This window comes from Chanodichthys erythropterus, chromosome 15 (assembly GCF_024489055.1).
Source record: "Chanodichthys erythropterus isolate Z2021 chromosome 15, ASM2448905v1, whole genome shotgun sequence".
NCBI lineage: Eukaryota > Metazoa > Chordata > Actinopteri > Cypriniformes > Xenocyprididae > Chanodichthys > Chanodichthys erythropterus.
Window position 1 is genome coordinate 37748381 of NC_090235.1, and position 26231 is coordinate 37774611.

The 26231-nt window shown below is 38.3% G+C and overlaps 1 protein-coding gene across 4 annotated transcripts in view; it reads right to left on the reverse strand.

Annotated features, from left to right (window-relative positions):
- cratb (carnitine O-acetyltransferase b) overlaps positions 1-26231 on the reverse strand; it is a 74745-nt gene that overhangs the window by 31826 nt on the left and 16688 nt on the right. For 3 of the 4 annotated variants that reach the window (XM_067361467.1, XM_067361465.1, XM_067361466.1), the window contains exons 6-10: positions 6248-6422; positions 5845-5935; positions 5612-5699; positions 4488-4588; positions 2918-3037 (exon numbers count right to left, since the gene is read on the reverse strand). In XM_067361467.1, coding sequence (XP_067217568.1) covers positions 2918-3037; positions 4488-4588; positions 5612-5699; positions 5845-5935; positions 6248-6422 — 575 coding nt within the window. The remainder of the gene's footprint in view (positions 1-2917; positions 3038-4487; positions 4589-5611; positions 5700-5844; positions 5936-6247; positions 6423-26231) is intronic. The other variant, XM_067361468.1, reaches the window with a different exon arrangement.

Consider the following 26231-nt stretch of genomic DNA (forward strand, 5'->3'; position numbering starts at 1 on the left):
TTGTGACAAAACCTCCTAACTCCATTGGATCCTCAAACTGTCAATAAAACCTCAATCCGCCTCACCTCCTGAATGAAGTGCGCACGCAGTTTGGATATCTGTGTGCAATGCAAAGGTAAATAAAGATCTGATGTTTGAAAAAAAATTGTAAAGCGTTTTCTTTACTCAAAAAAAAACATATGTTTATAAAGTTTAATGTTTTACGTATTTAAAGAGCGGAGAAGAGTCTGATATGTCCCGTTTAGTTGTAGCCAATATGCTATAAGGATGTAACGTAACGTTTATTATTAGCAAATTTAATTGCTCAATTCGAATTGCTCTGGAACAAATAATAGATTAATAAGACCAAAGACTGCCCGTTCTATGTACTCAAATTGAATTATGTCTCGTGTTTAACCACTATAAGAGCCAGCGGCAAATCCCCGAGGCACTGGCAGAGATTAAGCTGTTCTCGGCGGTTACAGAAGCACTGAACGGCCGCTGACGCACTCGAGATCGCATCTCCGAAAACGTCAAAACAAATTGTTAAATAGGCGATGTTATTAAATATGAGTCACATATTTCCGGTCTAAACAACTACATTCTCGCCTAAAAAACTATTAAAACTACAGTTCGTGGTACAATAAGTATTATTTGTAAAAAATACGGTTGATTTGATCGGCCGCCATGACGGTCACTTCAAGCGGAGTGATACAAACGGTGAAAAGGCAGTAGGAGTGCTGTTATCACTGAAATATTGCATGGCTATCAGCCAATCAGATTCGAGAACCAGACAGCACTGTTGTATAAATATATATATATTTTACACACACACACAAAAGAAAGACTAAGAACATTATTTGACACACATTAAACAATATATAGATTTTACTAGTATTAGTAAAATATGTGTCTCATTCACTATATGACAAAGCAAGGAGAACTCCACCATTTAAATTTTGCATAATGTATAATATTAATATGTAATTAAATATAAGAGTAGCCTATGTAGTTATTGTGTGATTTTTAATATATAAAAATATTGTTAAAAAAGTTTTTGTGCCATAGTAATAGTAAGCCATAGTAAGGAATTTCAACCCGGCTACCACTGCAAGTATATTTCAAACCTGTGGGAAGCACTGCATCCATTAAAAAAAATAAAAATAAAAATAAACACCCGAAAAGAGGAGAGTCTACTGGCCAAAAAGAGGACGTGACAGAGCTTGTAAAAGAGAATTTGAAGATGGTGAAATTTGAAATGTTCTAAAAGCAATGCAGAGATGGTGTTTTTATTTCTCAACAGGTGAGTAAGGTATTTTATTAAAGAGATAAATTGCCATATATAGCTCACTAACAGAGTTCATTGTAAACCATTATCTAATGGGCATTTCATTGTTGTAGTGCTGTGCTGGAATTTATTGTGCAAGAAAGTAGCATGTCTGTTAATGGGTATACTTAAAGCGGAGGTCGGCAACCTGCGGCTCTAGAGCCGCGTGCGGCTCTTTAGCGCCCCCCTAGTGGCTCCCTGAAGCTTTTTCAAAAATGTATGAAAATGGAAAAAAAAATTTTGTTTTCATATGGTTTCTGTAGGAGGACAAACATGACACAAACGTCTTAATGTTTTCCAACGCTGTAAAAATGTGTATAATAAATATTAAATTTCAACATTTCTGTCAACGAAGATTTGCATCATAGCTTGCGACACACGTTTCAGCTCGGCGTGAGGGTATGCATCGACATCACTTTCCCACCGAAAGCGCGCTCCCTCAGCTGGACTGAGTGGCAAAAGAACTGCTGCGTGACTGGATTTAATAGAGGAAACTGCGAAGACGCGAGTAAAACAAACAAATTACACTAAAGGTTGGACTCGAAAGTGTTTCTTACAACTTGTCAAATAAACCTAATCCATGGATATGGACATGCAGCCAGGAGTTGTGTTTCCTGACATTTATATGTGCTTGATTTGACGCCGGGGAAATACATAAACCAAATCTGCCTGTGAATACTTTATATAACTACAATATAGGTAGGTTTAAATCCGCGTAATCACTTATATCAATGTTATATATATCGTCATATTGTCCAGCCCTAAAACATATAGTTTTATAGTATCGTTTTTGTCAGTGTTTATTTTAAAACACACAATTATGCAGAATAGGCTATAAGATGGAAAATATTTAATTGATGATTTGTCAACATAATATATTACAATACAATATATATGGAATGATTTTACCGCAAAATCCAACAATTTGACACAAAATGATAAATGCAAATGTCTCTCTGCCTGGAGTCCAGCTGTTTCTGTGAATTGCACCGATCCATTTGCTTCTTTTTTCTGTAGCTTTCAGCGGTTTTTAAATATATACCTCGGGAATACCTCATTATGTATTTGTAGCCTACTTAGTCATTTTGATAGTAGGCTAATATAGCTAATATACACTGACAGCCTGTGTTGCCTTCATATAAGGCTTATATAAGGCTTTTAATTTTTTTGCGGCTCCAGACAGATTTGTTTTTTGTTTTTTTGGTCCAATATGGCTGTTTAAACATTTTGGGTTGCCGACCCCTGACTTAAAGTAACATCTTCAGCTGGTCAGCTTGAGATCCTTTCCATCTAGCTGGCTATATCTTGTAAGCCTAGAAGTACATGTTTTATGTGCAGTAGGATAACCATTTTCTTTTGAAAAAAGAGGCAGAGTCGCAGCACTACCAAAACAATGTTCTTCAGCAAAACCACTAACCACTAGAAGGCCAAAAGATACAGTGTACCATTAAAGAGAACCTATTATGCTTTTTTGCATGTTCAACTTTCTTTAGTGTGTAAAGAATACATGCATACATGCAAAGCATAAAGTCCAATCCTAATGCCTCGAATAGGGGCCCTTTAAATTAACCATAAAAAGTGCAGTTAAAAACAATAAGCAGCTGAACTCACATATCCAGATTCTGCTTGGCCATTTCTAGATCCCATTTGATCTCAGAATTGATGTAGAAGTACAGTTTCTTGGGCATGGGCAGGGGAATCAACGGAGCTCGCACTCTGTCCGGTTTCTTACTAACAGAGAAACACATGTCAATTATGTTACACAAATGTCTTTTTAGGCCGGCATCTTTCTAGCAGATTTTTAAGTCAATTTAAAATTGTCAACCTTATTTAAATATTCACAGAAGAGAGTGCACATGGGGCATGGCCATAGGGGTGGGTGATATACTAGTAGACACGATAAACCTGTAGAAATTTGTCAACTGGTAGAGACTTTGGATTACCATCTCTATCGCGGTCATGTGTCAGTGCTTTCACAAAAGCTTATCAGTTTTAACATATTATAAGCCTTGCGATTAAACAAGTGATTTTAAACTGTTCAAGAGCAATAAGCAGCTTATTTCTGATTGGCCATTGTGTTCACGTGCTCAACAGATATGTCTGTTATTGGCTACAATGATCAACGTTACAAAAACATATTGTAAATATAACATTGATCATTTTATATTTTATTATATTATATTATATTATATTATATTATATACACACCGTTTATATAATATATAACCGTATATTACCCTTTTTTACTGTATTTTTAATTAAATAAAATGTAGCCTTGGTGAGCAGACGAAACTTCTTTTAAAAACATTAAAAAACTTAGTGGTTCCAAACTTTTGGACTGTACTGTGTATTTTATATATTTTATATATATTATATATAAATTATATAATTATATAATTATATTATATATATTACACACACACATATACACACACACAGGCGACATTTGACTTTCGAGTTAGGGGGCAAGATTTTTTTTTTTTTTTTTGCAGGTATGAAATTTTTTTTTGTACATGCATCAGCAAATCATTCACAGAAATTTAAAGCAAACAAGTTTGTTTGCTTGTTTATTTACTCATTTATTTAATAATTCACTTAATTTTATTATCACGGGAAATGATGAGGATGATATGTGAATCACTGTCCATCATTTTGCGAGCAACTGGTGATATAGAAGAATGCCACGTCGCAATATTGAAAATATTTCCATTTTAAACCATGAAGGCGAGCCAGTTGATATCACACAAACAATGTGCAAACAATGTTTGCGTGAGAGTTATGCGGGTGAAGTTGTCTCAAACTAGTCAATTAGGCCTATTCATTACAGAAACTGAAATTAAAAACTGACTGAGCTTTTGGCATCTGATGCTGCATTAACTACACTGTGTTAATCCGGGCCTGGCTATTTCGTGGGGAAAATGAATTGCAATATTATTGGCTCGTGCTCTTAGGGGGCAAAAGAGTATCTTAGAAAGACTTGCGTGCTCAACTGTGTGCGAGATGGACAAAAATGGTAGTTAGGTGTGACACCCTTGAAAAAAAAAGAAAAAAAAATTGGCTGGCGAGAGGTCGCCTTTATCAGTACTAATAATGCAATACAGATATAATAAATGATAGAAAAGTTTTTATCTGTGTTTTTGTCTTTCTTAAAGGCATGCATTTGAAAAGCTTTTGTAAATACCAGTATTCTAGCACATGATCCAACAATGTTGCTATAGGCGGACCCTCAGCTGTTGCATGTTCGTACAAGAGTCCCCATGACCCATCCTCACCCACAACAAACTGAACATAAAAAAAACAAAGAAAGAAACATCAACTTCATGGATCTTACATGTGTAAAGATGCAGTTCTCCACTAGTCTTCAACATTTCTATTAATTAGGGGCTATTCACACAGAATGTGTCTTTGCGTCTAAAAACAGGAATGGTTTTAAAAAAGCACAACTTGGAACGCAAGGGTCTCAAGACGCGCTTTTGAGATGTGATGCAATAACGACAATAACAGAAATAATAGAAATAGGCAAATAGCAGAATTGATAAATACCAGTTTTGACATGGAAAAAGAGAAAATAAGATAATAATGAGCAGCACCTCTGCCATGTTGCAGTCAAATAAAACAGTTGTCATTCCAACTTGCTACTGTAAACTTGCTACTGTAAACAGAAGCCCCGCCTCCGAGTTCTTCTGATTGGTCCAATGTTTTGGAACTGACATTGGTGAGTGGCGCTGCATGTAAAAGTTGAAATTCTTTTAACTTGACATGGCGTCTTAAAAACGCAGCGTTCATGTGCGAGGCGCTGCAAAAAACGTGACTAACGTGACTGTAATGGTCAAGCGCGTGTTTACATAGAAAAACAATGGGAAAGTAGTGCATTGGAATAGAAAAACGCGTTCTGTGTGAACGGCCCCTTACGGTATTTCACTTGTTGATTTTCAAATAAATATTAAATTCACAATACACAACTTTGTTAATCATCCCAAAATTACCTGAAAAAGGGTCATTCTCCATAATTTATTCATGAACACAAGCTCTATTATAGCAACATTTGTATATGTGTGTATAAGGTATACAACTGAGTTGCCGCTCTGAAGCCTCCAATTAATTAAAAACAAAAAATACATAGAATTATCCAGGCATCATGTCATGATGAAAAAGTTATTTAATTTTTTTTAAATTATTAATTGGAGGATTTAGAGTGGCAGCTCAAGTTACTTAAGCTAAACATAATCAATTGTATACATCAACTCTGACAGTCCTAGTTTAAATTACAGAGCATTAAGAACAGGCCTCTGACATATAGGTCACCTGTAGTGTCTTGTCAAACCAGCGATTGCCACTGTTTGAATAAGTCCCACCGCCATGCAAAATCTGTGCTGCCATTCGACTAGAGTACCTGCCAATCAATGAACATTCTTAGCATAACATCAAACCATCACCGATAAAGATGTAAACGATATTATTAAAAATCATTTAAAAGAAAATACACTGCTAAGCTCTAGTAACTGTTCAATCACAATCAACATATACACAATTCTTACTTCTCATCAGAAATTCTCATAACTGGAGAGTCCAAACACAATGTAAAGATCGATTTCTCGATCAGCCTCACAGATTCTTTATTGATTTTATCTGAAAATGGGAAAAAAAAAAAATAAAAAAAAAAAAGCTTAAAATTAAGCATTAAACTCTCAACAGTGGAACTACACAACTAGATGGTAAAGAGTGAAATTGAATCTACCTGTAAGCCACAATGGGCTATATGAACGAATTCAACGACTGACCTCATATATACAGTAACAATTGTTATTGTGCATCACTCTTGCTAATGGATCATTAGAACACTTGTGTTCTCAACATTTTTTTAATAAATGCTTTCTGAAACATGCAAAGTCAGATCACAACAAATCTTCAATAGTAGTTCAGTGTGCAGGACAGATATACCTTTGAGCAAGCGAGTGTAAGCCTGACCCCATGTGTGACGATGCTCGCTGGTCAAAATTCCCATTGGTTCCTTATCGGTTTTCCACGACTGAGAGCGGATCCGCAACAGCTGGGCATGGATCTGGCTTTCTGTCAATGGTGTTCCATCACTGTTGTAAACATCCAACTGAAAAAACTACACAAACACATACAGTACATACACTACCAATTAATGTTCGTAATCACTAAGATTTGCTTTTTTTAAAGAAACGGTATACTTTTAAATTATAATGTGTGAGTTACTCCATGAAACTAAAATGAATTGATAACAGTGTTTTTAATATTTCTTCAGTATATGAATTGTAAACCGTAAACTAAAAAATAATTTTGAAATAATAGTTGAATTAGCATAAGATGGCGTCGAGCAGGTTGCGAGCTCCGAGTAAACTTTGCAGTGTTTGGTTTGTTTTACTTGTTTTTTTGTTGTTCTTCGTGTTGGATGTTGTTTGTAAAACTGTCTACGACAGACACACGCTCCTAAACATAGGATCCTACGTCGCAAAATGCAAACCGGACTTTGAGTTCTTGAACGCTGGTGCCTTGTTTACAGACATCACATCAGAGCCTTTTGTCTGGGCCGCGCGGGCGCAACCGAGGAAACGCCGTCGGAAAAGAGGGAAGAGAGCCGGCGTCCTCGTAAGACTCAGACTTCGTTCCCTCCGACCTCCTCTCCCAACCATTTTGCTGGCTAACGTTCAGTCACTGGACAACACACTCTCTGAACTGCAGGCACGTATCTCATACCAACGAGAAACAAGGGACTACTGCATTATTTGCCTCACAGAAACCTGGATGTCTGCAGTAATTCCAGACTCAGCCATTGAGCTTACGGGGTTCTCCGTGCATCGCTCGGACAGAACGAAAGAGCTCACAGGGAAAAGCAGAGGTGGGGGTGTTTGTTTCTTTATCAACAACTCGTGGTGTAATGTAAGGAACCTACACTCTATTAAAACCTTCTGCTCCCCTGATCTGGAATTTCATATGCTTCTGTGTCTGTTCTGGCTACCGAGGGAATTTACAGCAGTCATAATCACAGCTGTTTACATTCCTCCTCAAGCCAACACAGACCAGGCATTCTAGGTACTGTGTGGGAATAAAAGTGAGCAGGAAACCGCGTACCCAGATGCAGCGTTTATTGTTGCGGGGGACTTTAACAAAGCCAACTTCAGAACAATAGCTCCAAAATATTTTCAACACATCACCATAAATACGCGTGGTGATCGCACACTGGACCACTGTTACTCTCCTTTCCGGGACGCCTACAAAGCTCTCCCCTGCCCACCTTTCGGCAAATCGGATCACTCCTCCATTCTGCTCCTGCCTGCCTATAGGCAGAAACTGAAACGGGAAGCACCCGCCCTCAGGACAATTCAATGCTGGTCAGACCAATCAGATGCTATACTACAGGACTGTTTTGATCACATAGACTGGGACATGTTCCGGGCAGCGTCTGATGGCGACATAGAGGCGTACTCAGAAACTGTAACGTGTTTCATAAGGAAGTGTGTAGAAGATGTAGTGCCGACAAAAACAATCCGCATCTACCCCAACCAAAAATCATGGATTAACAACGAGGTTCGAGCAGCCTTGTCAGCGCAGACATCCGCTTTTAAATCTGGGAGCGCTGATGATCGCAAACAAACCATCTCAGAAAATTAATCAAAGCCGCAAAAAGACAATATAAAAACAAAGTTGAAGAACAATCAAAATCAACGATGTAAGAAGTATGTAGCAGGGAATCTATAACATCACAGATTTTAAAGGGAATAAACCAACTACTGTGAACATTGCCACCTCTTTACCGGATGAGCTTAATAACTTTTATGCTCGTTTCGAGGCTCTCAACACCGCCCACACAGTGAGCGCTCCCGCAGCTGCTGCAGGAGATGTCAGTGCACTCACTGTAACCCGATCTTTCCGACAGGTAAATATCCGCAAGGCTGCGGGTCCTGATGACATCCCAGGCAGTGTGCTCAGAGCATGCGCATCCCAACTAGCCGGTCTTTTCAGACATTTTTAACTTCTCCCTCTGTCAGTCTGTGGTTCCCTCGTGCTTCAAAAAATCCACCATTGTGCCCATACCAAAGAAAAACAAAATCACATGCTTAAATGACTGGAGGCCCGTTGCTCTCACACCCATCTTCAGCAAGTGTTTTGAGGGACTCATCAGAGATTACATCTGCTCTGTGCTGCCTTCCTCAGCGGATCCGCTTCAATTTGCATACCGTAGCAACCGTTCTACAGAGGATGCCATTGCTTTCACCCTACACACTGCTCTCTCCCACCTGGATAATAAGAACACCTACGTGAGAATTCTGTTTGTAGACTACAGCTCAGCATTTAACACCATAGTGCCTGCCACACTTGTTGAGAAGCTCCTGACTCTGGGACTAAACAGACCTCTGTGCAGCTGGATCCTGGACTTCCTGACAGGCAGAAGTCAGGTGGTCAGAATGGGCAATAATACATCATCCCCGCTGACCCTCAACACTGGTGCTCCTCAGGGCTGTGTCCTCAGCCCACTCCTGTACTCCCTGTACACATATGACTGTACAGCCACACACAGCTCCAACGTCATCGTCAAATTCGCCGACGACACAACGGTGATAGGCCTGATCACCGACAATGATGAGACGGCCTACAGAGAGGAGGTGAGCACTCTGATTAAATGGTGTCAGGAGAACCATCTCTTACTCAACATCGACAACACCAAGGAGCTGGTGGTGGATTTCAGAAGACAGAGCAGAGAACACAAACCCATCACCATCGACAAGACACCTGTGGAGCAGGTAAGCAGCTTTAAGTTCCTCGGCATTAACATCAGTGAGGATCTCACCTGGTCTATACACACTGACGCAGTGCTGAAGGCGGCACGCCTCTTCTTCCTGAGATGGCTGAGGAAGTTTGGAATGAGCCCCAGCATCCTCAGATCATTCAGCACTGCTGGCAACCGTAAAGCTCTGAAAAGGGTTGTGCGAACTGCCAGCCACATTGTTGGAGGTGAGCTTCCCTCCCTCCAGGACATCTACACCAGGCGGTGTATAAGGAAAGCCCGGAGGATCATCAGTGACTCCAGCCACCCGTCCCACAGACTGCTCTCTCTGCTGCCCTCAGAAAGACGTCTCCGCAGCATCCGTGCCCGCACTAGCAGACTTAGGGATAGCTTTTTCCCTCAGGCTATCAGACTAATGAACAATAAAAACTAATACACCTTACAGCATACTCCACAATGGTATGCTCACACCGCACTTTAACTTTAACAGCCCAAAACTGGACGATACATACACACTGCACTTAATACAATAAGCTACCCGTTACCGGTTACTGGATACCATCCGATGCACATCCATGACATTTTGTATCCAGTTCACGTACATCTGTTGCACCTTAGCATATTTTATGTGTATATATGTCTACATAATGTAGAAGGTGTCCTTTCTGTGTATAGTGTATAATGTGTACTGTTAACTGTATGCATGTACATATTGAGTATAATGTGTAGTGTAGTGCTAACTGTAAGTATGTCTTATAGTACACTGTGTGTACTGAATATATGTATGTGCATATTTACCTGTTGAAGTCTGTATGGTCATATGTCTGTATGGTATATGTTAATTGTTTCTGCAATCTTTGGAGCACGCTCCCAAGAATTTCACTCTCAAAGGCACGTGCTGTGGTAATCTGACAATAAAACTGACTTTGACTTTGAAATTATTTAACACTTTAGCATTAAGATTAGTGTTATAAGGATATGTAACAAATGGTATGTTGCAAGGCTAAAGACAGTAAGCATTATTCCGTAAGTATTTATTCATTAATCCAAAAGAATCGATGGTCAATGTGGAGCTAAGAGCCTGTAACTGAAGTCCAATCATATATTAGTTTTGACCACTGAATTTTTACCTTTCTAATCTTTCATGATTATTAAAACATTTTACTGAGATTTTCTTATTAGGTCAGGTAGCAGGTCCCAAAACCAGTTTTGAATGTGGCACAGAGGATGAATTGATGCCCTGGCACATTTATGCCACAGGTGACAGAAAAACAGAAAAATGCCTCACAGTGACGTTTACATAGACAAAACAACAACAACAACAACATATACAACATATAGTGAAAGAATGTGTACTATATAAAAGGGCCATAATGTGCCATAGCTGGCCAAAATGACTCGGTCTGACTGTCAAGGCAAGCCAATCATTGCAGCTGCAGAATAAGATGTGGTGCTAAAACGAGGAAGCACCAGTATTTTGGTTACTAAATCTGGGAGCATTTCCAACACAACATGAAGAACTGAGTTCTGGAAATTAAAATACATTCGAATCAGTTGGCACAGATTTCTAAAATGAGGGAGGTGACACAAATCCGTTAGTACAGTTTGTAAACCCATGGGAATGGATTGAAAAAGTGTGGTCACGGTTTGAGTGGACAGACTAGGTACAGTTTACTAATCCATGGGCATGATTTGTTAAACCAAGGAGATCCAAACAGATCTCAATTATTCCTCATCAATACCCCTCTCTATGCCTCTACTGGTGAAAACCAAGTACTATTAATAGTAAATAATAATTACTCTTCTAATAATCCTGTTACCAATAATTCACCAGGATCACGTGAAAAACACATTAATTCATTAATGTCTACTACAAACGTTATGGGCATATTTCATTAGAAATTATATGTAAAACATGTAGATCACAGGGGGGTAATCATAAATACAGCTAACCTCAGCCAGTCCATTGCACAAACTACATGACCAGTGTTGGCTAAAAGAGTAGGCCAGGAGTAGCGAGCTGGGAGTGGTGATGGCAAGAGTGCACAAGTGTTTTGCTTAAAGGGATAGTTCACCCAAAAATGAAAATTTGATGTTTATCTGCTTACCCCCAGTGCATCCAAGATGTAGGTGACTTTTTTTCTTCAGTCGAACGCAAATTATGATTTTTAACTGCAACCGCTGCCCTCTGTCAGTCAAATAATAGCAGTGGATGGGAACTTCAACTATAACAGTAAATAAAACTTGCTTAGACAAATCAAAATTAAAACCTGCGGCTCGTGACGACACATTAATGTCCTAAGAGACGAAACGATCGGTTTGTGCAAGAAACCGAACATTTTTATATAATTTTTACCTCTAATACACCACTATGTCCAACTTCGTTCAGCTTCCTGTTAGTGAGGTCAAAAAACGCGTTCTGTTGACGGAAGTGATGTCTCGCCCATATACTTCAATGAGCGCGAGACATCACTTCCGTTGTCAGAGCGCGATCCGACCTCACTAGCCGGAAGCTGAACGAAGTTGGACATAGTGGTGTATTAGAGGTAAAAAATTATATAAATACTGTTCGGTTTCTCGCACAAACCGATCGTTTCGTGTCTTAGGACATCAATGTGTCGTCACGAGCCGCAGGTTTTAATTTTGATATGTCTATGGAAGTTTTTTGACTCTTATTGTTCAAGTTCCCAATCACTGCTATTATTTGACTGACAGACGGCAGCGGTTGCAGTTAAAAATCATAATTTGCGTTCGACTGAAGAAAAAAAGTCATCTACATCTTGGATGCCCTGGGGGTAAGCAGATAAACATCAAATTTTCATTTTTGGGTGAACTATCCCTTTAATATCTGTTCTGGGTCAGTTGCTTCGTTTATTATTTGCTGCTAAGAAAAAAAATTATTTCGAATCTGTGATCCTTTCACTTTCTTTTGAAGGGGTAGTTTACCCAAAAATGAAAATTTGATGTTTATCTGCTTACCCCCAGGGCATCCAAGATGTAGGTGACTTTGTTTCTTCAGTAGAACACAAATGATGATTTTTAACTCCAACTGTTGCGGTCTGTCAGTTGTATAATGCATGTCAATGGGAATTTCATCTAGAAGAGTAAAAAAAACAAAACAGGCACAGACAAATCCAAAATAAACCCCGCTCGTGACGACACATTGATGTCCTAAGACACAAAACCATCTTTCGATATTTATATAATTTTTTACCTCTAATACACCACTAAGTCCAACTGCCTTGAGCATCTGGTTGGTAAAAACGCGCTCTGATGCCGGAAGTGATCTCTCGTGTGTATATGTCAATGAGTGCGAGCAATCACTTCCGGCACCAGAGTGCATTCAGACCTCACCAACCGGATGCTCAAGGCAGTTGGACATAGTGGTGTATTAGAGGTAAAAAAAATATATATAAATACTGTTCGGTTTCTCACACAAACAGATCGTTTCATGTTAGGACATCAATGTGTCGTCACGAGCCGCAGGGTTTAATTTGGATTTGTCAGTGCATGTTTTTTTGAGTCTTATAGATGGAATTCCCATTGACATGCATTATACGACTGACAGACCGCAACGGTTAAAAATCATCATTTGTGTTCTACTGAAGAAACAAAGTCACCTACATCTTGGATGCCCTGGGGGTAAGCAGATAAACATCAAATTTCCATTTTTGGGTGAACTATCCCTTTAATCCCTCTCTATTGTAACTTAAGATACTCTGAGCAATGTCCGAAACTTGTATTGTGAGCACTTCTTGTGTCTATTTGCCTTGTCATGATGACTGGCTTGTTGTATTCCTCACTTGTAAGTTGCTTTGGATAAAGCGTCTGCCAAATGAATAAATGTAAATGTAATACAAACAACAACAAAAAAAAGCTTAATTTTATTCATTGTCAAATGAAGTTGGTAATAACTACACTTACTTGCAGTGTATTTGCAGGTATCTGCATTCTTCTACAATATAAATCACTGGCTTACACAACAAATTCCGACCCAGACGACAAGTGATTGAGTTAGAGGCTAAGATTATGTTTATGACAGATTTATTTTCACTGCGTGTTATGTCCTATGAGTGCTTTGGACTGCCTACAATTGAACACTCTGTGTGTTTGACAGGAAAGAATGTGTATTATGTAAGCTTATTTATCAACAAATGGAACTAGCCTTTACCAAATGTAAATAATGTGATGCAGTCACTAATGCTGGACGTGTGTCTGTAAGCTCTGGGTGTGCCTCATCAGTCGCTACTCTACACTCACTAGTCAACATTTGAAGTGGATCAAAACATTTCATCAAAGTTGTTCTAAAACTATAATGCGTTTCTTTCACAATTCATGAATAACATGCAAGTCTGTTAATAGTCAATGCTGTCATTAATGAAATGTCATCCTTCGTGGCTTTTGATGGTCTCCAGACATGATTGTTTGTCATTAGGTACCAATTTGTCACAGGTGTCCGTAATTGGGAAATGGTCATCATTTAAACTCAAAGCTTCACTTGAGGCCAGAAAGCATTGAAAATGCCACATTTAGTTAGATTGCAGGATTCTGACCTCAACAGGGCCATTGGGATGCTGCAAAGATGAAAAGTTGCAGACCAGAGATGCAAACAGGTAAGGGGAAGAAAAGTTGAGAACACTGCGTGGACCGTGGGCATGCTCCACACTTATTTTTTTTCTTTTGTAGTCGCGATAAGGGATTTTTTAAATTTATTTTGTATTACCTTATATGTCCAAAACTGTAACTTTTTACATAAAAATAACCATATTGTTGCAACATTTTACGAAAATCAACATCTCATGTTATAAAAGATAAAGTACTATGCAGGTTATTGAAGACAATATTGGCTGATTAGACAGCAATACTGAGCTAAACTGCAAAACTTTTTGCCCTCTCTCTCGTCACCGTTCCCAGAGCACAGACCTCAAATACATAAAATATTACCCTTTATAGACATAGTACAGTACACTGTACAGTACATATTGAAACAACCAGTTCTTTATTTACCCTTGTAAGTTCACAAGTACCCCCTAGTAAAAACTACCCAAATCGGACACCATCATAAATCATGCAAATTAGGTAGTAAAATAAGACAAACAAAACATTCTCCCTGCTCAAAATGCACACTTGCCATTGGCCGGTTCATCCGAGGCGTTTTGTCTTGTTTGTCCTTAAAAGACAACAACATGCCTTGTCTATTGTCTCTCGATTGTCTCTCTCCATCTCACGTCAGTGTTAATTTTGGCAGCCATTTTTGATTTAGTCTTAGTCTTTATCTTAAGACGAAAATGTTCCTTAGACTTAGTCACATTTTAATCATTTTAGTCTTTCATATTTTAGTCTCGTTTTAGTCGACGAAAAGTCATCACATTTTTGTCAAGTCTTAGTCATTACTTTTAGTCAAACTACAGTTACCAACATTAATTTTGATAGCTATTTATATGTAGTCTTTAGACAAAATAGTCATAATTTTTCTCTTTAGACCAATTCATCTAAGCTTATGAAAATTTGAATCAAGGTAAGAGACTGTAATGACATTGCACTCACATTAGCAGTAGCAGTGCAAATGTACATATCTTTCAGTGGTTCTCAAACTTTCTAGAGTGTTACCCCCCGAGGGATTTAACATCCTTATGTGCTCCCTCTCTTTTCCACTTAGACTGCAGTTATACATTTACATTAAGGGACAATATTTGCCTTCTTAAAATCGATTTTTCCAGTGCATTTTTTTTTTTTGCCTTTATAAATACCTTTGTAAAATAAATAATTCCTATATATTATATTTATATATATATATATATATATATATATATATATATATATATATATATATAATGCAATAAATACAATGATGATAAAGACGAAGTAATACTTTAAAATATTACATTAACCTCCAGTAGGTGGCGGTAAATCACTGTTTTTATGAGTGAATCATCGAGTCATTCATTCATTCTTTCAGCCTGTGTCTCAATGTGCATACTATCCATACTAAATAGTATGTGACACTAGTAATATTCAATACTATTTAGGGTGGATAGTATGCACATTGGGATGCAGGGTCAGTAACAAAGCAAGCGGCTGTATTTATGAATGGTTCATTGAATCATTGACGATTCGTTCAAAGCCACAGATTCGTTCACGAAAAACAGCTTGTGTGCTGCAGTTCTGCTGTGGCTTTCTTTGCAAATAGAGCAAAAATACAGACAACACCATTTAAAATGTACATATTACCCTTTTGTTTGTTGAACTGTATAAAATCAATATTCGGGAAATTATATATTTGGGCAATATTCTTGCTGGTATAATATGATCAAAATTAAAAACAGTAACTCACAGAAGGGTATGTTTTTGTATCGAAGAGTTTTAGGGCCCTATCTTGCACCCAGCGCAATTGACTTTGTACACCGACGCATGTGTCATTCCTATTTTGCACCCGCGCAAAGAAGCACGTCGCAGAAGCCAGTGGCGAGGCACTGGCCCACCCAGATTGATGGCTGGCCCACCCAATCAAAGGTGCCAGAATATTTCATTTTATTTCCAGACACTACTTTGGCCTGGAAATAGTCATATCTGTTGTGAAAGCCTATATATAATTTGAAAAATGTATTATTAAAAATACATGTGTTTTTATTTTGCGCCGGTAAACTCAGCTTTCCAGAGTCGCGACAGCAGCTGTTTCTATGCGGCGTGCGTCACCGTCCATGACTTGCGCTTATAATAGACTATGTGTGCCGGTTTGTTTCATTTCTACTGTGATTAGCCTATTTATTCTACAGTAACAATTTATTCTATGGTAACAGTCACCTATGTGTAAAAAAAATTAAAAATTGAAGTGATGACAATGAAATTAAATCGAGCTTTGGTTCAGTATTGTTTCCTAGCTTCCCCCACACCATTAAGACGGTAACTCTCCAAACAAGCAAATGCCCCCCATATTTTTCCTGACGTGATCCGTCAGCTCCAGTCCACTAATTTGGAGCGGTTAAGGCCCGGGTATGCTTCATTTCCCACGTTCCCGTCCGTCTCGCGCACAGTTAAGAGTGCAATTCTTGCCCATAAGCGCGGAAAGACGCGTTCGGCGCATGAACCGTCCATGGTCATAAAAATTAGTCTGCGCAGAGAGTCAAAGCTAGTCCACACTCTAGTAAATATTTCTTGTTTGCGCCGACTGAAAACACATGAGAAACATAATGAGAAACATCATGGGACAGGAGAGACTCGGCATGTGGATTTGGGTAAAAATGTTAGGCTAATCGATTTGATGCCGTGCCCGAACCTCGCGTTAATCCTTTCCTTATTATTTTTTCTTATTATCATGCTACTTTTATTATTAAATTAATATTGCAATTCTTTTGGCCAGGTATATCATAGCACATCACCGCATAACCGACGCGCTTCGAGGACAATAAAATATTAGTAAGATAGCTTACTACTCAACAACGTGTTTAACACGAAATACTAATCAGTTCACGAAAAATACTATTTTTTCTCACTATGGGCTACAAGAGAAATAATAAGAAAATAAACTAGATTAATCTGTCATTGTCTCTAAGAGATTTGCGGCGTTATTGCAGCGGCAGATGCATAGTCCACGTAATTTCCCGTGATAATAAAATTAAGTGAAATATATATATATATATATATATATATATATATATACACACACACATTAGACAAAAAATAGAGGTCCACCCTATTTCATCAAGGTCCACCCACTTTAAGATTTCTGGCCTCGCCACTGGCAGAAGCACGTCGCTAAACTAGTGAATGAACTTGCGCTCCCTGGGCGGTTCAGCGCAAAAAAGGAGGCGTGTTCCGGCGCAAACAATCCCTGGTGCTATTTTGCTGTTCCATTAAACAATTGCGCCACTGACCAGAAAAAACCTAGTCTAAAGTCAGTGGCGCGTTGCGCGTTGTTCATTATGCTATTTTAAGGGCGCATGCTTGACCATAATGTATAGCGTGCACAACGCGCATACACTTTGCTCATGTAATCTACACAGATGCAACAGTTATTTTTGCAAATCATAAATTGTTACACTAAAAAAATATTAACACATGAGATGACGGAAATCATTGTGGTGTGCCACGAAGATGTGAAAAAACCTGTTTAACCGACGCTATTTTGGGTGGGTTTCTCCCATCCCCATACAACACAACTTCTCTGTCTTTCACTGCTCTTACAAGAACATCAGTCTCCTCGGCTGTGAACCGCTCCTGGCGTGCGCCTGGTAAATACGCCATAATAATAGCAATCCATAATGGAACTTGCGCACCTGCTTTTAAAGGGAATGTTGGATGACGCTCTGATTGGTTTATTTCACGTTCCGCCCAAACCACACCTATGAATAATGAAGCTACTTCAGACCAACCCATTTTAGATTTGCGCCAGGCGCAAGAGCCATTTATCCCGCCGGGAAAATAGCAACAGCGCCGAGACCCGCCCACAAAGTTAATTGCGCTTCGCGCTTTGACACTTGCGTTTCAGATCGTTAAAATAGGGCCCTTAATCTTAAATCTACATGCAGTCTGTGTCTTGTTCTTCATGCTAGTAAGTGCTAAACCCCACTTTCACAAAGGTCTCTCTACACTGAAGTGCGGATGATCTGAAAACACAGGCAAGTAAGCAAAAGTTCAGTGATCTTCATTTGAGATTTTCTACTTAAATTAAAGTGTCTGTATTGCGGTCATGAATGAACATTTTTCGTCATAGTTTTCATTAACGAAATTAACACTGTCTCACGTACTTATCTCCTGGACGTCTCTTGTCTTTCAGCAATCGCGCTCCCTTCACGTGCTCATCTCCTCTTTGAGACGACCACCTTCGGCAAAACCTACTTTCAAGTTACCTCAGTTCTAAACTTCCCGCAGAGACACGGAAGAAGATGCAATGAATCTGAAATTCAGCACTCAAATTTCATGCAAGTACTGTTTCTATTGATTTTAGATGCTCTAAGTTTATAAGGTGATGTGATTCTTTGCTGGCTCTCAAGAAACCGTTTGTAAGTTTGCCATTCTTTTGTCATCTCTCTCTTTCTTTACTTTCATTCTGTATATAACTATTCTTCGCTTAGAGTTAGTTGTATGTATTCCTATATTCATGTATTAAATCCATTGTATTCATGCTTGATTGTCTCTTTTGATGCTCATGAATTAACCAAGTCACTAACATTTTTGATTTCGCTAGCTATATGCTTTTATAAGTACTAGGATTAAACATCCATAAGATATCATGAATGCTTTGAACTTTTTTTATTGTGATACTTATTAAATAATGTTATAGTATCTCACAGAAGTGAGTAATCCCCTCACATTTCTGTAAATATTTTATTATATCTTCTCATGTGACAACACTGAAGAAATTACACTGTGCTACAGTGTAGAGTAGTGAGTGTACAGCTTGTATAGCAGTGTAAATTTGCTGTCCCCTCAAAATAACTCAACACACAGCCATTAATATCTAAACCGCTGGCCACAAAAGTGAGTACACCCCTAAGTGAAAATGTCCAAATTGGGCCCAAAGTGTCAATATTTTGTGTGGCCACCATTACTTTGCAGCACTGCCTTAACCCTCTTGGGCATGGAGTTCACCAGAGCTTCACAGGTTGCCACTGGTGTCCTCTTCCACTCCTCCATGACGACATTACGGAGCTGGTGGATGTTAGAGACCTTGCGCTCCTCCACCTTCTGTTTGAGGATGCCCCACATATGCTCAATAGGGTTTAGGTCTGGAGACATGCTTGGCCAGTCCATCACCTTTACTGTCAGCTTCTTTAGCAAGGCAGTGGTCATCTTGGATGTGTGTTTGGGGTCGTTATCATGTTGGAATACTGCCCTGTGGCCCAGTCTCCGAAGGGAGGGGATCATGCTCTGCTCATTTATGGTTCCCTCAACGAACTGTAGCTCCCCAGTGCCAGCAGCACTCATGCAGCCCCAGACCATGACACTCCCACCACCATGCTTGACTGTAGGCAAAACACACTTGTCTTTGTACTCCTCACCTAGTTGCCGCCACACACACTTGACTCCATCTGAACCAAATAAGTTTATCTTGGTCTCATCAGAAAACAGGACATGGTTCCAGTAATCCATGTCCTTAGTCTGCTTGTCTTCAGTAAACTGTTTGCGGGCTTTCTTGTGTATCATCTTAAGAGGCTTCCTTCTGGGTCGGCAGCCATGCAGACCAATTTGATGTGTGTGGCGTATGGTCTGAGCACTGACAGGCTGATCCCCCACACCTTCAAACTCTGCAGGAATGCTGGCAGCACTCATACGTCTATTTCCCAAACACAACCTCTGGATATGACGCTGAGCATGTGCACTCAACTTTTTTGGTCGACCATGGCGAGGCCTGTTCTGAGTGGAACCTGTCCTATTAAACCGCTGTATGGTCTTGGCCAAAATGCTCCAGCTCAGTTTCAGGGTCTTGGCAATCTTCTTATAACCTATGCCATCTTTATGTAGAGCAACAATTTTTTTCAGATCCTCAGAGAGTTCTTTGCCATGAGGTGCCACATTGAACTTCCAGTGACCAGTATGACCACTTTTGTTGCCAGCGGTTTAGACATTAATCGCTGTGTGTTGAGTTATTTTGAGGGGACAGCAAATTTACACTGTTATACAAGCTGTACACTCAACACTGAAGAAATTACACTTTGCTACAATGTAGTGTCACATGAAAAGATATAATAAAATATTTACAAAAATGTGAGGGGTGTACTCACTTCTGTGAGAAAACAATACTGCACGTAAACTTACTTGAGGTATATCACTTATAAATCTGAAATGTTTTTACATAAAGTGTTGTTCTACCAAATACACATTTAATTTCTCTAATTGTTTACATATTGACAGCGTTAAAAAGTACACTACTTACGAATTAACAACTTTACAGATGTACAAATGTGTAGACATTTTTTATTTACAAATATTCGACTCGTGGCAATGTTTTCATTCTATTGAAGGTATATACATACTTTCAGTTGCATTTATTAAATGCAGTTTACTCATTCTAATATGAAATGGCATTCACTCTGTTTGTGACTTTTTTCCCAACGATCCTTATCTCCATCCTAAACAGCGGCCGTAAACATCAAAAATCCCATGCTAACTTTGCTTTATGACACGTTTTATGGCGGTGAAATCAAACGCTCATTGGCTGTCGTCTGCTTTGTCACAGATTGCGACATGCCGTGATTTGGTTTGAATGAGAAATGCGCGCCTTCAAGTGGTTGGAAATAAGATTTTCATGGAATAATAAATTCTGCTCTGTACCTCATACAAAACTATTATATACACCCAGAGAAGACTGCGACTGCAACACAGTATCATTTGAACTACTTTTGGTACCGCTGAAATGTTTGCAATTAATAAATTATCATGATTACAATTGTTTGTCTATTATGCTTTTCTTTTTTTGCTACACATTTCTGTCCATTACATTGTACTCTTATCTATAAAATGGTTCAGGTTTGGGTATGGTTTAGGGATCTAAAATCGGTCTATAAAGAGAAAAGGGTAAAAGGGAAAATTATTCAGTTGATTTTATGATACGAAAGATTCAATAAATAGGTTTTCATAAATAGAAAGTGCTACCATTTTTTCCTCTAATTCCTTTAGTTCAAGATGATTTTATTGCACCATATGACGTCAATTTCCATTGTGAAAATTTTCCGCCATTTTGAATTTTCTGAAAAACCTACTTTTTCTATCTCCTCCTAGGCCTTTGTTTTTCACAAAAATTTAATCATATCTTCAGACCATGCTGCGCAAACAAATTTTAGGCAACGCTTCCAAAAACAGACGTAAAGCTGTATCTCCTCAACTCTTTATCATATTCAGACAAACTTGGTTCATGTCATCACAAGCATGACCTGAAGTTATATGCTGCATTTCGGCGCAGTGCCACTTACTGGTCTGGAGATATGAAAAATTGCTATTTTTGCTTGTAACTCCTGAATGGTTTGCCCAAAAATTGGTCTCATTAGATTCAGGTCGCGTCGAATGATATAATTTTTTCCCATATCAGCCATTGTGAATTTTGTTCTAAAATGCTGTATTTTATGAATACATAGGGTATAAACACAAGCAGGAATCGTTACTTTATTTTTAACGATACCTTACGTATGATACAGTTTACTTTATTTTGCTATCCTCACTTACATAAATGAACTAGAGTGTCCTGCACCCACCAGTAAAAATATATCAAAAATATCAAAAAATGTCTGAATAATTTTTGGTTCGACTGCATGTTGGCTGTGTGCAATAAGGAAAAAAAAAGCCTTCAAAACCTTGACAATAGCAAAAATCATTTTTGTATTACCTTTTGCTCCAAGTGAATTAACTATTGTGTTTCCACAGCTTTTCAATAGAAGAAAAATTATGATGATGAATTAGGGCTGGGTGATAAAGCAAAAAAAAAAAAAAAAAATCTCTTTTTTCATAACCATTGACCAATTCATGATATTGATTATTTTTTTTTTTTTTTTTTTTTTTTGTTTTTGTTTAACTTGTCAACTTAACGTAACTACAATATGATTCAACATTCTCTTTATTAACCATCTGATTAAAAACGTTATATATTCCAAGTGCACCACACCTGAAGTTAACATGCTGTAAATGTAAAACAAATGGCTTATTTGTTAAATAACTTTGCAGAAAATATGAAATATGAAGGCAAATGTTGTACTTAAACATGTAAAAAAATATGTTAAAAAATATAAAATTTATAAAAAATATAAAATAAGAAATGCTAAATATTTCTTAGCCAAAAAGTGATAGCAATAAATAAAACTAGTAATAGGCTATTATTAACAGCAAATGCTTTGTAAAAACAGAACAGAACCTTTCAGCTTTTATGTTTGGCAGACATGTTTGGCTGTTTGGCAGACACTCGTGTCTTGCTGCTTTTCTCATCCATGAAACGTGATTCTAAAAAACGTGGTGGTCAAGTTTAAAAAAGTTCAGCTCTCGTTTATTAACTTTTCTTTTCCCCCATTCCACTGCCCACGTCTCGTTTTTTTTTAAATGCAATAATAACACATTTCTCAGTGAAGAGCCGCTAAGACTAGCAATGTGTTCTACGTTCATAGAACGTCACACGAGAGCGGTTAATCAGGCGCACCATCATATGGTCGTATCATTTTCTTTTAAGCTGGGGTCACTTAACGACTAGCTGACATTCTAAGACTGATCTGAACACACTAAATGATTTTAAATGCTGACTGTGAACAGACTAAATGCAACTGGCACAGACTCGGCGCGTTTGGGCACAATCAGTCGTAAGTATCAAATTACATTCATAATCCTACTTACAATCATTAGGTGTGTCCCCAGGTTTAATGGTCATCAATGCAGTATTGTCAACATGTCTAAATGTAATGTTTGCTAATATTTTTATTCAAAATCAAGATTTCTCAATTTAAAAATAATAAAAATCGAGGCAAAACATTACATTTGAATTCATTGAAAAAAAATCTGAAACTGCCCAGCTCTGTGATAAATTATGGTGGTACGAAGATAGAAACAAGCCAGATTTAGGATCACTACCTTAGTGGTCCCTTTCAAGGCAAATCAGTTCACTATGCCATCTTAAGCTACGTTTACACTGAAAGCCTTAGTGCACAGATCTGATCTTTTGACCATATCCGATTTTTTTTTTTTTTTTTTTTTTTTTTTTTTTTTTCCCGCCTGTCTACATTCACAACTGGTATCCGATATCTGTATTTACATTAGCCTAATAATTCTGTTGGTGATCGCTTTACTATGCGACATGGTTGACCCTCGGGATTTACTAGATTTATCTGGCTGTACTAAAATTGTTTTATAAATTCACGATGTGTAGCCATGGTCATTTGCCAGCATATACTTAAAAGCGGTCATGGATGTTTGCAGCGCAAAATCTGACTGAACAGATATCGGACAATATCAGTAATTTTCGTTTGCTATTTTAGTAGTGAGGTAAGAATTCACTTATTTTTATGAATTCGAAGGAATTAACAAGAGAGAGAGAAATAACGAGTGTGGATTACTCGCATGAGCCGTCAGATCCACTACAATTTGGAGCAGTAGGCCCCGGTATACTTCAATTTACTTTCATTTATAAAATGAAAGTGCTCAAGTCAGAGTCACACATGCACTGCTGTACACCGTCTGCTTGGTCACTAAAATTAGGCTGCATGCGGACAGATGTGTAGACGTCCACGGACCCTCCTAATGACGAAAATTGCATTACAAGAAAAGTGCACAGACCGCTGTGAAAAGTGGATGGCTGAAGTATAGCTACTTTGTGCTTTAGTCAGGCCTCCACAGAGCCACCTGAGTGACATCCAAATCCACATGAATAGCCCGTTAAGAGCTCAAGCAAGAAAAACCCACTGTTCAGGGAGAGTCAAAGCTAGTTCACAGTCTAGTAAGCATTGGCAACCTCTTTAAGTTATTCTTGACTGTTGTGATGAAGGCATCGTGTGAAAGAATTTTTTCTTGCTTGCGCTGACTAAAAACATATGAGAAACACAATGAGACACGAGAGACTCTCGGACATTGCAGCAGTAGGCTACTGAACATTGAACGGCCCATTCATGTGGTTTGGATAAAAAGAGTAAATCGCATTGATGCAGTGCCTGGTGGACACCGTTTAGCCCTTCAGGCACGCAGGGTATATTAAATTATTATTATTACAACAGGGTATATTTTATTATTATTATTATTATTATTATTATTATTATTAATAATAATAATAATAATAATAATAAAAATATTTAGGCTACTTTTATTATTAAATTAATATTACAAATAATTTGCCCTGCAATAATTTCATAGTAAATCACTGCATAACTGACCGATGCGCTGTGAGAATAATAAAATATCAATTTGATAGCTTACTCATTTCAAAAACAACTTGTTTAATACAAAATACTTCTCGATTCACGAAAACGCTTATTTTTTTGACTGAAGAGAAAGAGAAATATTAAGAAAATAAATTAGATTCATCTCTCATCATCTCTAAGAGAATATGCGCTGTTAATGCAGCGACAAAGTAAAAACTGACCAAGCTTTTGGCATCTAAGTTTCTGTAGTGAATAATTGGCTGCCATTTGAGACTTTCTCACCAGCATAACTCTCATGCAAAGTTTGCACGTTGCTTATGATAACCACTGGCTCACCTTCATGATTTAAAATGGAAATATTTTAAATATAGCGACACAGATCTTTAGCAACAATTGCTTGCAAAATGATGGCCACGATTCACATTTTGTGCCGTTTTTCTCATTTTAACAAAATTAAGTACATTATTAAATACATGAGTAAATAAACAAGTAAACTTAAACTTCTTTGCTTAATTTCTGTGAATAATTTGATGAGGCAGGTACAAAAAGACTCTTGATTTGAAATCACCCATGTATATGTGTGTGTGTAATATATATATATATATATATATATTAGTGGTGGGCATAGATTAATTTTTTTAATCTAGATTAATCTTGGAATTAATCTAGATTAATCTAGATTAAAATGGCTCATTTGAATTCTGCCGAAGACATTCAGAATATGTGAGATACCTAAATTGTCCCTGCGTAACAATGTCCATACTATCCATCCTAAATAGTATGTGAGATTAAACTAAGTGTGTCCCAAAGCATAGTATGTTGAAAAGAGTATGCCAAAAGTCCCTGGATGGTCTACTATTTCCGGTAGATTTTCGAAGTGTGGATCCGTGCACACTAGAGGCTAATATTGCTCACAACCCATTGCGCGTTGGACGAGGATTCAGTTCAGAACTACAAACACGAGTAAAAAGTGTTAACTACAAAACATGGCGAATATGCACAATCGACGCTGAGAGGTTGTTTAAGTGACTAATCAGTTCAAACTGATAGAAAATTAGTGGTGGGCCGTTATCGGCGTTAACGTGCTGCGTTAACGCAAGACTCTTATCGGGCGATTAAAAAAATATATATATCGCCGTTAATCTATTCTTAAAGTTGGGTTGGGAGCTGGGTCTATTCGCAAGCTATGAGGACTTTCACCTTGATATTTTAGCGCGGATGTATACCTAGCCGAATTGACCCTTTGCAAAGACCCGCCCCCCTTAGTTACTGTTGCTTTGTCCGACAAGCCCTGGTGCCGTCACGCCACACAGAGTGATAATTGCATCACGGAGCAAAGAGGATACTGACAACACGTCGACAGACAAGACAGAGCAGGTTACTTATGATATTTAACAAAGACCCAGCTTTAAAACTGTGTAGTTTAAGAAATTCAAACAATAAAAACCGTTTTGTTGCTCTTTAATGTGCCGTTACCATGGTCATGACAGATTGCTGTGCCTCAGCTCAAGAGGCTCGTAAATCGATGATCTTTTATATCGAGTCCATTTATAGCATCATATAAACATGAATCATAGCTGACAGCTATGATTCATGTTTATATGATGCTATAAATGGACTCGATATAAAAGATCATTCCGTTTTTTCCGGGTTTCTCACGTATTTTAGCTCTTTTCCCACTGTCTTCCCGTTTTAGTATTTTCCCGTAAAATATCCCGTATTTTTACGCTCTGATTGTGTTAACTCAGAACACGCAACTATCTGTGTCTGTGAAGTGGCTTGCGCTTGGGTTGCTAGACCTCTAGTCTCTATAGTATGGCGTACGCTCACGCGCAGATTTCCTTTGCTCTCGCGCAAATCTGTCCGCTCACGCACGGATTTCCTTTGCTCTCGCGCAAATCTGTCCGCTCATGCACGGATTTCCTTTGCTCTCGAGCAAATCTGTCCGCTCATGCACGGATTTCCTTTGCTCGCGCGCAAATCTGTCCGCTCATGCACGGATTTCCTTTGCTCTCGCGCAAACCTGGACGCGCGCTCTCAAATATACAGTGCTCTCTTATGAACTGCCTCTCCTCTCGCTCAAATATTGCATGTGCACGCTCTAACTGTTTCCTGTGTGCTCAAACGTGTCCTGCGCGCTCAAACTGCACCTGTCGCTCATGAATCTCTCCGTGCTCTTGCAGAAATTGCTTTTGGATTAAATGCTGTCAAAAGTTATCAACCAATCAAAAGAGACGACTGATCTATGAAAATGACACGTGGAATCTTATTGACAGAGTGAACTGCGCCTGGAATTCTTTTGACAAAAAATGGATATTTCATTTCTTTACATTAATAATATTTA